The sequence below is a fragment of the Sebastes fasciatus genome, chromosome 17, assembly GCF_043250625.1.
Source record: "Sebastes fasciatus isolate fSebFas1 chromosome 17, fSebFas1.pri, whole genome shotgun sequence".
NCBI lineage: Eukaryota > Metazoa > Chordata > Actinopteri > Perciformes > Sebastidae > Sebastes > Sebastes fasciatus.
The window spans coordinates 19,998,307-20,013,697 of record NC_133811.1 but is presented as its reverse complement, the minus strand read 5'-3'; the positions used below and the strand labels follow the sequence as shown (position 1 = coordinate 20,013,697).

At 38.9% G+C, this 15,391-nt stretch overlaps 1 protein-coding gene across 8 annotated transcripts in view; it reads left to right on the top strand.

Annotated features, from left to right (window-relative positions):
- Positions 1-15,391, top strand: part of csmd3b (CUB and Sushi multiple domains 3b) — a 408,609-nt gene that overhangs the window by 319,200 nt on the left and 74,018 nt on the right. For all 8 annotated transcript variants that reach the window (XM_074614488.1, XM_074614493.1, XM_074614494.1 and 5 more), the window contains 9 exons: positions 763-954; positions 5,180-5,306; positions 5,982-6,184; positions 6,641-6,832; positions 7,208-7,346; positions 8,746-8,933; positions 11,002-11,120; positions 11,331-11,406; positions 11,756-11,872. In XM_074614488.1, the coding sequence (XP_074470589.1) occupies positions 763-954; positions 5,180-5,306; positions 5,982-6,184; positions 6,641-6,832; positions 7,208-7,346; positions 8,746-8,933; positions 11,002-11,120; positions 11,331-11,406; positions 11,756-11,872 (1,353 nt within the window). The remainder of the gene's footprint in view (positions 1-762; positions 955-5,179; positions 5,307-5,981; positions 6,185-6,640; positions 6,833-7,207; positions 7,347-8,745; positions 8,934-11,001; positions 11,121-11,330; positions 11,407-11,755; positions 11,873-15,391) is intronic.

Below are 15,391 nucleotides of genomic sequence, written 5' to 3'. Positions count from 1 at the left end.
AGTTAGTCTGCCATGCAAACTAGAGACATATGGAACATTGCAGCAGCATGTGTTGTTTGTAAAACCTACTCAATGCCTCATTATGTTTGTAGTTATGAAGGCTGAAATTCAATAAAACTCAGAGGTGTGATTCAGTGAATAATGCATGATGGTTTATTTTCTCATACAAGTCAAACATATATAGAACAATGTGAGATGGGCAACCATTCACACTACCTGTCAGGATGATGGCAGATGTGTTCAGACTGCCAAACAGAAAAAAAACAGCTTTGCAAATGGCCATTTTTAAGGATTTAGACATGCACCTACTGCAGTCTTCCAGGAGATAACTCAAATCCCGGCGCACCTCGTCTTCCAGGTAATACCGTAGATCAAATCCTGGTTAAGGTCTTATAAGGATAAGCTATTTATACATCTCTTCATATCCCTGTGCACATGAATAAACAGAATATTCAGAATATTACCATGGAAACAGGGCTTAGACAGGCTGTGAAAAACAACATTAAATTGGATAAGGTGTATATGCTCCAGTATCGCTCCTAATATTGGTATGCCTCATGTATCCTTTCCTGTTTTTTTATTAAATCTGGATGAGAGCTTAACAGGATCTGCGATATCATCAAGCTCATAAACAGAATACTTGAGTGTGCCAGATATTAAGGGAATATTGTTGTGCATCTAAAGAACACTAATTCTGTTTTCTCTGGTGGGTCCCTTAGCGAGTATTTTCATAAAGTACACACTGTCTTTGTCTCTTTCTAGGTTTTGAATTGTCTCATTGCGAGGACCCAGGCGTGCCTCAGTTCGGCTTCAAGGTCAACGACCAAGGTCATTTCTCCGGGAGCAGCATCACATACAGATGTGAGCCCGGATACACTCTGCACGGCGCTTCCACGCTGAAGTGCATGACGGGTGAAAGGAGAGCCTGGGATAACCCTCTGCCTTCCTGCATCGGTATGTCTCTTCCTGCTGTTAGTTGCCTTTTACACTTTGAGAAGAAGTTCATTGAAAAGACACAAACAGGTGTATTGAGACTCACACAAAGGCGCACACACACTCAATTATAGGTTGAACCTTGAATAAATAAGCTTGAGAGGGAAAGGTGAGGAGGTTGCCTTTGCTTTCACTGGTATGCTGCATCTTGTGATGTATGATGTGTGGTCCGTACTGCTCCTATCTACAAACATTAATCTATGTATTTGTTGAATAGCTGCACAGTTACCCAAGGCCTCTCAAAGGTACTGGGCAATTTAAATCAAAGAGTTTGTCACAATTGCTCAAGGCAAAAATCAAGAGCACGACATATTCAGTGAATATATATCAACATAATTAAAGGTCTTATTGATAAAATTTTTATGTAGACGAATTTGTTTTCAAAAAAACAATACATCCACAGAGCCTTTAGAAATGTGCCGAATAAAAATATAGCTTTTCCTGAAAAAAAATATTATGATTGTGAATTAATCATAGATATTGACGTTTGGTTCCCACCTCTTCTAACAAGGCTTGTGAGTGAATAGTAAAACGGTGTTTGTGTCACGTGGTATCCCTGGGTCATCATTTAGTGTGGAAAAAACATATAAATGGCTGAGATTGACGGTAAGTGCCTGGCAACGACTTGTTGTGAAGCGAATGCAATGAAATCGGGGAGGGAGAATGCGACATCTAGTGGCTGAATGTTATCAATAGCACCTTTAAACCCACATACACCTTTTAAAGGAATGGTTTGTAGGATCTGGCGGTATCTAGCGGTGAGCTTGCAGATTACAACTTCTACATCCATGCTTATCCCGTGTGCCAAGCGTAGGATTGCTTCGGTGTCTGACACGAAAATGCAAATGGCCCTCTTTGGAGCTAGTTATTGTAAGAGTAGGGTGCTTAGAGTGTGTTTGTACGTGGGAAGTGAGTGCTGAAGCAAGAGAGAGAGAGAGCGGCGGCGACAGGAGCGAGTAATGGTATCGACTCCGGCCCAAGCAGGAAAAGATAACAGTGTTTGGTCTGTCATACAAACATACTTATTAATATTATATTCCATTTCTGCCAATAGATTCCCCTAATAGTTACACATTGGTCCTTTAACTGATGCACATATAGAAGCAGGAACCATTACTGCACTAACTCCTGTTCTATAATACAGTACAGGGTCACTTGCTGCTTTATGCAAAGACTCTGCTCACAGGACGTCCATTCAATAATCTGGAAAGAAAGCAGGTGGCTGGCCAATTTCCTGTTGAATCGTCTTCCCGATTTTCTCATGAGGTCAAACACTGCTGTAGTTTCAAAGTCTCAATGAAAAGCCTATTTATTCAGGAGAGTTTACCACCTGCACTCCCTCTGCCCAATTGACCCATTTCCTCCCCTGCTGTGGGTGATTCGCTGTCTATTCTCCGCAGACTCAAACACACACATGTACAAACGCACACAGATCTAATCTCTTTGAATTAGATTTGTTTCTCTGCTTGTTTTTAATCCTTATTTATGTCATTCTTACTCCATAAAGAGCTAAGTGACAAACCTGTTTTTTCATTTGTGTCATAAACACATTTAAATCGATTTGTTTTTTTGCTACAAGCCGCTGCTTCAAATAGCTGGCCATTTTATGTAAACGATAAAACCTACGGGGAAGCAACTACTCTTTGAGTATTGACACATTTCTAAATATTCCATTATATCATCATTGCCTTTCTAATTCATTTTTCACAGCTTCAAACTGATGGGAAAATACAAACCACAGCTCTGAATATTGATGTCAACAAGTCAATAATGGTCTTTTACTGGCTGTGCATTATCAGGGCTCCAGAACAGAGCAGTATGTTGGTATATGGCTTACATCGTTCATACATATCAAACAAGCTCAAATGATTGGATTACGCTGCAGGTGCCGGCTGTTTTTACTGAGCTTGGAAAATCGTTCTCATTGTGCACCTGCAGACTGAAATAACGTGCAGAACAATCTAAAGCTTACCTCGTTTTTATCTTTATGTCGATTTGAATTTTCAATGTGATCCTATTTCACTTCCTGCTCTGCTTGTTTTAGCTGCTTTAGCAATTAAATTTGCTTTATATATTCTTAGGGTTTCATTATTTTACTAATTTGGCTTTTTATTATTTATTAGAGCTGTCAGTCGTTTGAAATATTTAATTGCGATTAATAGCAAATTAATCACACATCTTTTATCTGTTGAAAATGTTTAGCGCAATTGAGGAAGTTATATCAAATGTTGCCATTTCGGTACAGCTTTTCTAACGCGAAAATGCGAATAAAATACTTGAATGGAAACACGGCTAGTGACATGGCCTGTGACACTGTTAATTCAAATTTGAATAGACGATAAATTTAACCCTCTTCTATATATTTTGAAAGACATTTAATATTAACATAACTAAGAATATGTCATTGATAGGGCTGTCAATCGATTAAAATATTTAATCACGATTAATCGCATATTTATCCATAGTTAATCGCAATTATCTGTTCAAAATGTACCTTAAAGGGAGATTTTCCAAGTATCTAATAATCTTTTCAACATGGGAGTGGGCAAATATGCTTGCTTTATGCAACTATATGTATATATTTATTACTGAAAATCAATTAACATCACAAAGCAATGACAAATATTGTCCAGAAACCCTCACAGGTACTCGAATCATAACATGGCAAACTCAAGCCCAAAAGGCAACAACAGCTGCCAGTGTGTCAGTGTGCTGACTTGACTATGACTTGCCCCAAACTGCATGTGATTATCATAAAGTGGGCATGTCTGTAAAGAGGAGACTCGTGGGTACCCATAGAACCCATTTTCATTCACATATCTTGAGGTCAGAGGTCAAGGGACCCCTTTGAAAATAGCCATGCTAGTTTTTCTTCACCAAAAGTTAGCAGAAGTTTTGAGCGTTATTTAGCATCCTTCCCAACAAGCGAGTATGACATGGTTGGTACCGATGAATTCCTTATTTTTTTTAGTTTAAAATTATCCCAGAATCTTCACTCTAACTTTAAGATTGAACCTGCTACAACCTAAAAATTGCAAGTTGCATTAATGCGTTAAATAAATTAGTGGCGTTACAACGAACTTGCGTTAACACGTTATTATTGCGTTAACTTCGACAGCCCTATTATTTATACTTTTTATGGCCATATTCATCAAAGTTTCTTATTTGTGTTTCTTGGTTCCTAGGAATCTTTTTCCCGAGAAAAAAAGAAAAAAAAGGTTGAATGTATGAATATAAAGCCCAAAAATGTTTTGATTCGTATAGTACTTGAAGCTTATTTGGAGACTCACTTTCTCTAATTGGACCCAAACAACTGCTGAGCCAGTACAGAGTGACACACAAAATGTCTGCTGCAGCTGTGCCCCAGATGGGAGCTATAAGCATAACAGCAAGCCCGATGTTTTAAGGACCTTTCTTTCTTCACCGCTGCCTGTGAACTTTTCTGATTTTGGATTCAGCTTAATAAGCTCCTCTCCTTCTCACTATCAATAATGAAAGACTCATAAAACCACCGGCTGATATTCTCTGACTTTATATTTTAGCAGTGACACGCCGTGACCTCGGCTAACCTCCAGTCTTAATATTATATTGCTTCTTATTATTACTCGTAGTGTTTCCTCCTTTACCCCCCTTGGTTCTCTGCTTTTTTATCTCTTTCTTTTTCCCATTCTCATCTCTGTTTTTCTCCGTCCCAACTCTTAATATTGCTCCTAATATTCGAGATAATATATTCCAGTGACGGAGGGAGGGGAGCCTGAGGGAGGAGGAACATGGGGAGGGAGGGGATGAAGATTGTGAAAATATATAAAGGAGAGAGACAAAGAGCGAAAGGGGAATTATTTTCTGTTATATAATGTGTGGTGGTTTCTTTAGGGTTGAATGCAGGATCAGCACTTTGTCTCTTCCTCTTCTCTGTGCATGAGAAAGAGAGTTGGCTTCTTTCTTAATCCATTTGTCTCCGTGGTGATCGTTCAATCACTGCTCAGTGGCTACCGAGGTGCACCGAGTGGATCTGATTGCCTCGATAAACAATTGAAACAGACGGATAACTGGTTGACTTGTCATACATCACGTACACACTTAAATACACATGTGCACACCCATCAATTGGCCATTGGTTTGGCTGAATTGATATATCTAGCGGCACTTATTAACAGTCTTACCTGTGTGTGTGTGGTTCCTGTAGCGGAGTGCGGTGGTCGTTTTAAAGACGAGTCTTCAGGGAGGATTCTGTCTCCTGGGTACCCGTTTCCGTACGACAATAATCTGCGCTGCACCTGGACCATCGAGGTGGACTCAGGAAACATTGTGAGGTAATGTGGACTATCAAAAAACCTTCCCAGGAGTAAAGTTTAGGACTGCTAACGATTATTTTCATTGTCAATTAATCTGTTGATTATATTCTCTATTAATCGATTAGTTGTTCGCTCTATAAAATGGTGAAAAATGTCGATCACATGACATCCTCAAATGTCTTGTTTTGTCTACAACTCAAAGATATTCAGTCTACTCTCATAGAGTAAAGAAACCAGAAAATATTCACATTTAAGAAGCGGGAATCAAAGAATTGTGTTTTTTTTCTTAAAAGAATACTCAAACCGATTATTCAATTATCAAAATACTTTAATAGTTGACAACTAATTGATTAAATTGCAAAATAACAATGTCATTAATTTAAATTCCCACTCCAGAACTTTTGTAAAAATCTGTAATTGAAAAATAATTAGTTTTTATATTTAATTTAATTTCTTATATAATAATTATGATGAAAAAGATCCCAATTGGGTTTAAATCATTTATATTAAATCACCAATCACCAAAAAGGTTCTTATAATAGTCTCTCTTTGTGGGCGTTTAGTTGTTACACAAGGAAGACTGTTGTGAAGTTGTAAAAGTTTGGAGCAGACTTTGAGAAGAAGTCTGATTTAATGAAGAGACAATGTTTATATCGTTGATATTTAAAAAAACAAATTTCATGTAAATTACAGTCTGCAGTTCTTGGCCTTTGACACGGAAGCCAGCCACGACATGCTGAAGGTTTGGGACGGACCACCTGAGAATGAGATGTCTCTGTCGGATATCAGCGGGTCTCTGCTGCCTGAGAGAGTCCACTCCACACTGAACACCGTCACTGTCCAGTTTGAGACGGACTTTTACATCAGCAAGTCAGGATTCGCTATTCAGTTCTCTAGTAAGTACAATAATGTCCAAACGAATGTATTAAACATTGTTAGGAGTTTATCCACTACTGTTGTTGTATAATTTTACTTTACATGTCTTTGATGTGTGTAAACTAGGTTTACAGAGGGACCAATACTGTTTTTCTACTACTCTGAATATGTTTGTCTAGTGTCTTTTAACTTGATTAAATATCCGAAAATCAATATTTAACATAATTGAGAATCCAGATGTACAGTGTTCTACTTGAAAACCCCATTTGACCAGCCAGAAATGATCTCAACCGATATTTCATAATACAGGACAGCAAACAGTTACTTGAATTAGTACTGATTTAATGCATTAGCTTGATTAGCTATAGATATCCAGTGCGACACAGATCTTTACAATTGCCCTCCCCTCTTTCTCCTCCATTCGCTCTTCTTCCTCCCCGTCCCCTCTCTCCTTCTCTGTGTCCCTCTCTGTACAGGCTCAGTAGCTACAGCCTGCAGGGACCCAGGTGTACCAATGAATGGCAGTCGTAGTGGAGATGGCCGTGAGCCGGGGGATTCAGTGTCCTTTCAGTGTGACCCAGGATACGAGCTCCAGGGGGATGACAAAATCACCTGTATACAAGTGGATAACAGATACTACTGGCAGCCCAGCCCGCCTGTCTGCATAGGTGAAAACACCAGCTTCCGTATATTTATAGGGACGTGCCATAGTTGTGCTGCATGCACGACTGCGGTTGTTTAGGGCTCAAGGACACGTCTGTGAGTGACCTTTAGGAGAGCTGCGTAAAGAAGATAATGTCTGGTGATCTGAATTTGCTACGTAATACATACAGTATGATACTGCTCCACTATCTGGGCCACCTCTCTCCATACTGCTGCATATTAATCAAAAACTATGATTCACTAAAAACAATGAAAATGGTGTTGATTGAATAAAAAAATATATATTTCATCCTGCATGGTTGAGTTTGAGAGAATACACATTTTGTGGTATTTTAAGACATTAGAATGAATGTATACCTTTGCTTGTGTTCCCGTCACAGCTCCATGTGGAGGAAACCTAACCGGCTCCAGTGGATTCATACTGTCTCCTAACTACCCGCATCCCTACCCTCACTCCAAGGACTGTGATTGGCTCATTGCTGTCAACTCTGACTACGTCCTGTCGCTGGCTTTCATTGGGTAACCTGCTTTATTATGTAACAATCTAAGTTCAATGACTTTTTTTTGGGAAAAGCATTTATTTTCCTCTAGCAACGATGAATGTCTATCTGGTACATTTCAGACTATATAATGGATTTTAGAGACTAAAATTATAATCATTTAATATCAGATGATAAACGGCTTGTACCTACCAGGCTTCTTTTCATTTATTTTGCAACATACAGTACACTTTAATCAAAAATTGTCAATGGCAGCTTCTGTATTTCTTTGTTTTTTTGTTACTGTTATGAGCGCTTGAGAACTATTTGGTTCTAAAATGTGTTTTTCTAAAAGTGTAATAATCAGTGTTCTGAAAATGTTCTTAAAATCGGTTCCCAGCAACTTTCTGCACATGCTTTCTAGTATTAAAAAAAAAAAAAAAACTGTGTAAATAACCTGTGGCCTGTAATACAAAGCAGGATTAGGGGTTAGCGAGGTGACTTCAGAGTTAACCCTGGGTTTTCCGTCCTACGAGGGTGGTTCACTTCTTACCAGGGTAGATCGCCATGGTAACTTAAGCTGAACACTTAACCTGCTCCGGAGCAGGTTATGTTCCAGATAAGAGATCAATTGGTATTAAAGCACCACCTACTGACCTCGGTGCGCAGATCGTATAATAATATTACTCAAACACGAAGAAGATTAAATCATAATCCAGGCTAAAACCAACACAGTTTAAACTCACAAATGCAGGAAGGACAGCTGGCTGTATGCTGCGGATGCTTACCGTTTTGAATTATGTTTTTATATTTCTGAGTCGGGGACGCAGCTGAAAGAAGGCTGAAATAGTCATATATACCATGACGCTCCCATAGGGCATAATGAAGTGTAGTCTATTCATCCATTACATTCTGAAAGCTATTTATATTTCACTGCCCCATCTAGATGACTATATCTGACTTTTGAGTATTCAGTTAATGAATCATAAATCTGTTAATTTACGCATTCACACATTGGCATTTTTTTCTTTTGCCATCTGTCCTTCTTGCATTTGGCAGCTTCAGCTGTGTTAATTTTAGTCTGGATTTTGTGTTTAACTTCTTCATGTTTGTCTAATATTATATATTATAATTATTACATTATATATATTATAGATTATTATGTAGTCCATGTTTGTGATTGGTCATATGCTGTAGACACCACCCCTTTTATGTGAATGCGCTCATAGCCAGATTGAGAAACCCTGGGTTGACTTACTGAGTTAATAACCGCCGTCGTAGGACCGCTTACGGGATCTCGTTTGTTAGGTTAGTTAAGCCTCAGGTTTCTAATAAAAACTCAATCCTAAAGTGATGACTCTTTCTGTGCCCCTGTTCTCCCCATCTGCTTCCCGCTACCTCTTTTCCCTATCTGTGTCTTTTTCTTCATCCATCTCTAGTTTCAACATTGAGCCAAACTATGACTTCCTGTATATCTACGATGGTCCGGATAGCAACAGTCCTCTGATTGGAAGCTTCCAGGACAGCAAACTCCCAGAGAGGATAGAGAGCAGTTCGAATACCATGCATTTAGCATTCCGCAGCGATGGGTCTGTTTCTTACACCGGCTTTCACCTGGAATACAAAGGTAAAATATTCTCCCAGTAGTACCACCATCCTCATATACTGTGTTTAGTGCTGGAATAGCTTCAAAAGGTTCAAGAGGCACACAGCACAAACCACAGATTTTGTATTCTTCGGGTTTGTTTGAGAAACACTAACAGCAGGGGGACTTCTTAACAGCACAGACACATTTCTTTTTCAGTATCATAAGTAAACACATCTACAATATAATCAAAGTCACCCAAGCGAAAGCAGCACCCCGTCATTTGTTCTGCAGTCAGTATCTAATGGCTTATATCTTGGACTTGATGTCACCTGGAAATAGACTCGAATTGTGTGTCTTTTTATGATGACGGGAGATTTAAAAAAGCAGAAAATAGACACACAGTTCAACTGGGAGTGTTTTTAACACTGCCTTCATTGATTTTCAACGTTAAGAGACAAAAAAATTAACAACATGAAACCATTACTAAAATAATTGAATAAAAAAACAACAACTGACAAGACATTGGTTAAATTTAAATAAATACAATAATGTTATACTCATGGCAGAAGGTACGCAGCAAAAAAAATGTGATGTAAATTTAATTAAAAAAAAAAGTAAATAAATAAATGAGTAATTAAAGAACTAAGTAAAATGTTACTTTTCCCCACCTGTTCATAGCCAGCTGTTCATCTCTCAAACATTGCCTCTCTTTTACCTTTTAAGAAAATAAAGGTATAATTTGTATAATATTTTTAATTTATTTTTATTTTTATTTTTATTTTATTTTATTTTATTTATTGATTTATATTTGTTTTGCTTCTTTTTTATTCTTAATCTTTTCATTGGTTTTTGTTTTATTATTTTCTTTCTTTTTTTTCTTATCATTTCATATAATTTTCACTTTTTCACTATAAAATATAGAAACATTGTAGTATGAAGAACATCATACGTAAGCAAATGTAAATTTATATTAACTCCTGCACTCCTGCAATAAAGTAAAATGAAAAAAGAATAAAGAAGAAGAACAAAAAAAAAAGAATATACGTGATTTTCTCCATTGAGATGCAGGAAGACATCTCCTTGAGCCACTGGACAGCTAAAGCTATGTTCTTATGTTTTTGGGACGATAGGATTAGTGGGATGAATTCCTAATATAAACAACTACGGGTGTAGAGGTGATTTTATGCCCATCGTTATCCTACCTACTGCCCGTGATACATCACACCAAAACTCTCTTATCTCCCCACACTCCCAACGGCAGTGAAACAGCATCCTTTTCTCTTGACCACACTTAATACATGTATCCTGATTGTTATTGTGAAATTTATGTAGTTTGACTGGAGTTATATAAGTACGCATTAGCCACTTAAATTGTAATAGCTGTGTAAAAACTGTGAGTGTTTTTATTGCCACTTTGTAACTGTCAATTGAAAAATATTTTTAATACACTCTGCTTGATGTAATTGCATCAGGGGCTGTTTTCTGTCTTATCTGTTTTTCATAAGAAAGGTAAAATGTTTCAGATGTCTCCTGAATGTGTTTAGAATTATTTCATTTTCACATTGAACAAAGAAGACTACTGCATTAGCCCTAACCACTCAATATAAATGTATATGCAGTGAAGCCCCCCACACGGATGGCAGTGTGCATCACGCTGATTTGAAGATGAGAAAGAATGATTGCTCTCGCCATAAAGTCCCTGTTGAATTAGGGTTTGTTGAAATAGTCTGTCAGGGGGTTGAGTTTGATTCACTTGCACAAAAGAATCAACACCGGCTTCATGTGGACACAGGAATTAAGTCTTGTTGAGTTGATGCAGGGTGGCCGCTAATCTTTGAGGAGGGGGGGGCCAAAGCCATAATTTACAAGGTTCATGTAGCATGCAAAAGCCGGGGGATGAAGTTACCGTTCTTGCTCCATCTGTGGCAAAGGTAGCTAAGTCAAACAGACTGTTTTAAAGGCCAACGAAATGCCTGCCTCATTTGATTATGGCTAAGGATGCAGTTATTATTAATTTGACTTATTATTTATGTGTTCCTGTCGCTTTTTCTTTGCCTCATCCTTTCTCTCTCTCACTTACTTAATCGTCCTCTTTCTCTGCGTCTAGCCAAGCTGAGGGAATCATGTTTCGACCCAGGTGTGGTTCTGAATGGCACCCGGCTGGGATCCGATTATAAGCTCGGCTCTACTGTCACCTTCTATTGTGAGGCCGGATATGTTTTGCAGGTACAGTTAATAAATGGATGGATGGATGAATGGATGGATGGATGGGTGGTTGCTTACTTGGTTGCATGGTTGGTCGGGTGGGCTGGTCAGTTCGCTGGTTTGATGGGTGATTGGTCGATTGGATGGGTGGGTGGTTGCCCGCTTGGCTGGCTTGTTGGTTGATTTGTTGGGCTGTTTTACGATTAAAAACATTTCTCTTTTTTTCTTTAGGGCTATTCTACCCTAACCTGTAGTATGGGAGATGACGGCAGACCTGGATGGAACAGAGCATTGCCTAGTTGTCAAGGTAACACATACTAAAACGCAGACTGGAAAAAAACTTCCCCGCAAACACAATTTAAAGGTGCTAAATATGGGATTGGGCTTGCAGCTAACAAGTGCTAAAGTGCTGAAAGATCTAATGGTGTTAACCTGAGCTGGAACCAGAGTGTGGGTGCTACGCTTCTGCGACTACACCGTCAGACACAGACGGAGAGTAGGCAAATAGTTGTTTGCTGCTATATTTATGCTCTGGATATCAAATTTAGCACCTTTAAGCTTATTTTAGATCAACAATGTGTTATTTATTGTGTATATGTGTGATTATGTGCCTCTTTGCTTGTCTTTATTTGTGCACGTGTATGTTCTGTCTCCAGCACCCTGTGGAAGTCGTTCTACAGGAACAGAAGGGACTGTTTTATCTCCAAACTTCCCCAGAAACTACACCTCTGGACAGACCTGTGTCTACTCTATATCTGTACCTAGAGAGTTTGGTAAGTTCATCCACACACACAAACACAGCAGAGTGCACACATGCCATTGCATTCAACAGGATCTTGTATGATTGAATACCATCTAGGAATAATTCACAGACTTTCATTCAGTTCCTGTGTGAATCTGTTGGGTGTGCTGGAGTGAAAACTGCAATAGAAAAAGCAGGCAGTATTAAAGTAATGTATTCTTTATTCTTAAAATAAATCAAATGCAAGTGTTTAACGCTCTGAAGTGTAGGTGAAGAGACAACAGTCGAGAACAAAACCTGTGATCACAATTTTCTTTGACGTGTATTCTTCTATTGTTCTTTTACTCGATGAAACAAATTCGCATTAGAACTTGTTTGATTTCTAATGGGGAACCTTCCTGAAGGACCCCTTTGTGGTTTTTAAACCACTGAGAAACTAGTAGAGATATAACGCGTGATCAAAGGACGCTCGATGGCCATTTATTTGATTCCAGGTCAGGGTTTCATCATTGAAGTGACATTTAAAGATGAGGCAGTTTTTTATCTTGCCACGTTTGATCGAAGGTCCTTAAGCCAGATATAAATGAGGCATTATAAAGATATGAATATTGTAGAGGATTCGTCACATTAAGTGAGGCTGTGTTGGGAATATGGAAGCATTAGAGGAAATGAGAGTGTCCTCTGGTCATGACCAGGGTTGGAAGTGGTGCCTTCAAGAAGTAATGTGCTAGAAATTACTCATTATAGTCAGTTTGTTGGCACATTTAATGTCAATAACTAGGGTTGTCAAAGTTAACACAAAAATTACTTATTAAAATTCATTCTAACACCACTATTTTTTTTAATGCATTAGCCCAACTTGCCATCGCTCCAAACCAGTTCATTCACATTTATTTATTGCGACATTTCAAAAGTTAAAATTTAAATTTCTTAAAATTTCCTTGACAATTGAATGGAAACACGACTACTGTCAAGTTAAGCTTTAAAGTTCATTCTTGACCTTGGAAATAGTAGTTTGACAAAACAATCCCAACTCGAGATCCACTTACTAGCTTTTTTCTGGAGCTTTCAACTATATCACATGTCTTCATGAGCAAATAGAGGTTGGATTGGTTGATAAGCAAGCTCAGTGTTATGATTTCATAGCACTTGTAAGTGTTTGACCTTGTCTTCATCAGTAGAGGCTGTTGAAAGCTCTGCAGAAAAGCGAGTAAGTGGACATTAAGTTGGAGTTGTGTTGTCAAAAGGATCAATATCATTCCATTTTCATGATGTGCAAATTTACATGTGTCTCTAATCTCCATTCATACATTGGCATCTAAATTATTGGTTGACTGATTATTAGAAAGACAGACTCATTGGGTCTGACCTGAGCTTTTACAAACAATCAGTAATTGCTGGATGTGATGTCCAATTATGCCCTGTGGTGTTATGAATAAATAGCAGAGTTCCCCGAGGCTGTTGATGGTTGCTGTCTCATTATATTTGCGGAGCAGCTTTTGGAGTGTCAACTAACATTTGGTTGGCCTACATATTGTTTAAGACACTCAGACAGCCTCCCTGAGGTTGTTTTCTTACGTTGCAGTGCTTTTTTTTTTTTACCACCTGTCATTCTCCAAAAAAAAAATAACACGTGAACTCAACAGAAGTTGAAGGTTACAGGCTCATGGTTGCAGTTTCGTAAAATTTGATGATCAGAGAAATTATCAAATGTTAAATGATGTGTCAGCTTTCATACAAATGGCCCCTTCAGTTTAAAGACCAGGTGGGGAAAACCTTTGGCATTACCTCCTGTTGATTGAGGACGTGGCCGAGGACACCCACTCAGGCAGCTCATCAGGAGGCACGGCAGCTCCACGGGGATCGATGCCCAGGTTTTCTCCATCTGATGTCGAGAGCTGAAGCCGGAGCCTTTTCAAATGAACATTTCAATCATTTAATAACAAGTCCAGTGGATTGATTTGAACTTTGCTTGAAACCGTTACAACCTGGGCGACTGAACAGATCTACCAGGTGACTGCGGTGCAGCAGAGGGATTTCACTACCAACAAGCCCCGTGGTTAACACAGTGTGGGACGGCGCTGCTGTGATCACTTATCTCTCTGTGTGTGTGTGTGGCTGTGTTTGTGTGAGTCTTTCTGTGTCGGTAGGCATATATGTTGTTCTTTCTTGTTATCTCAGTATGAGTAAAATCCACTGGGATATTTTAACAGCATGTAAGCCGTTCCCTGTGTGTGTTAATGCTTTATGAGTCCGTGTGTGAATGTCGATTCATGTGTGTCCTCCTGCCTGAAATCTGTGCCGTTTTGAAAACGGTTTCAGCTGTGAACTCCTCCACCTGCTCTGCGGTCTGTCGATATTACAGCGGGGCATGATGGAAACCTTAATCACTCTAGTTTCCTTAAAATCTATACACGGTGGGAGCTTTAGAGTATTTCTGCTGACAGGCAGAATCTTGTCATTTTTTATGACCACTCAACCGCATGCCCTCATCCTCATGTATGACCATGAAATGGCTATAAGATACAAGTATAAGAGGTTACTTTCATCTGCCTTATAGAGCTCTTTCTCTGCCTTTCACACCTGGAGGGGCAATTCAATGCCAATTGGAAATCTGATTTGTTTCTGTTCTGCATTTTATCATGAAAGCAGACTGAGTATCTTTTGTGAGTCGGAACAATGTGTTAGCAAAATGCGGATCATGCTTTCAAAGAACTCCACAGAGAGAAAACGGCCGTGTATAAAGTGACCAGTGACCTTCTTATAGCTGAATATCCTTGACAATGTACAGATTCAATCCTTTACACCTCAGCCTTTGGCGCCAAAGAGAGAGAGAGAGGGAGGGAGGGAGAGATGGAGAGGTGATATCTATGTGTGCGTGTGTGTGTAATCAAGGAGCTGGCTTCATTGAGGCTGAAATAAATGTAATTTATCCTAAAGGACATTTTCTTCCATGTACTGCAGACCAATTAATTTTCATTTTTCACAAGTATACCTACAGATTTGCATCTTAAAGGAATACTTCACCCCCAAAATGATCATTTGTATATCAATTATTCACCCCGTGTTACCTTGAATTTGTGAAGACAAATTTTTCTCGCATGCCTCCACGGTGAACGAAGAATCCAAAAACAGAGAATAGTCTTGAAGTAAATGAAGGCCGCGTTTAACAACAACAAAGCTATATCAAAACATTTACATACTGACACAACTCGTGCATTATAAATCCAAGTCTCATTTATCCAATCCTGTATGCTCACTGACCATAAACAATCTCACGCTTGCTCAGGCGTGCTGCTTCTCCATGCGAGTACTAATTATGAGGAAGTATTTTAAACATAGACTGTATATAAGAAGTGGACATACTCACTGTGACGTCACCCATTGGCATTTTGTCCATCGCCATCTTGGTTTGTGGTTGCGCAATCTTGTTTTTTTGCAACCAGTGGTGACATGAGGGGGTGGAGCTAAGTACAACCGAGCACTGAATAAGACATTTTCAGGCAGCCCAAAAGGTTATAATTAACTTACAAGCACTGAAAACACACCT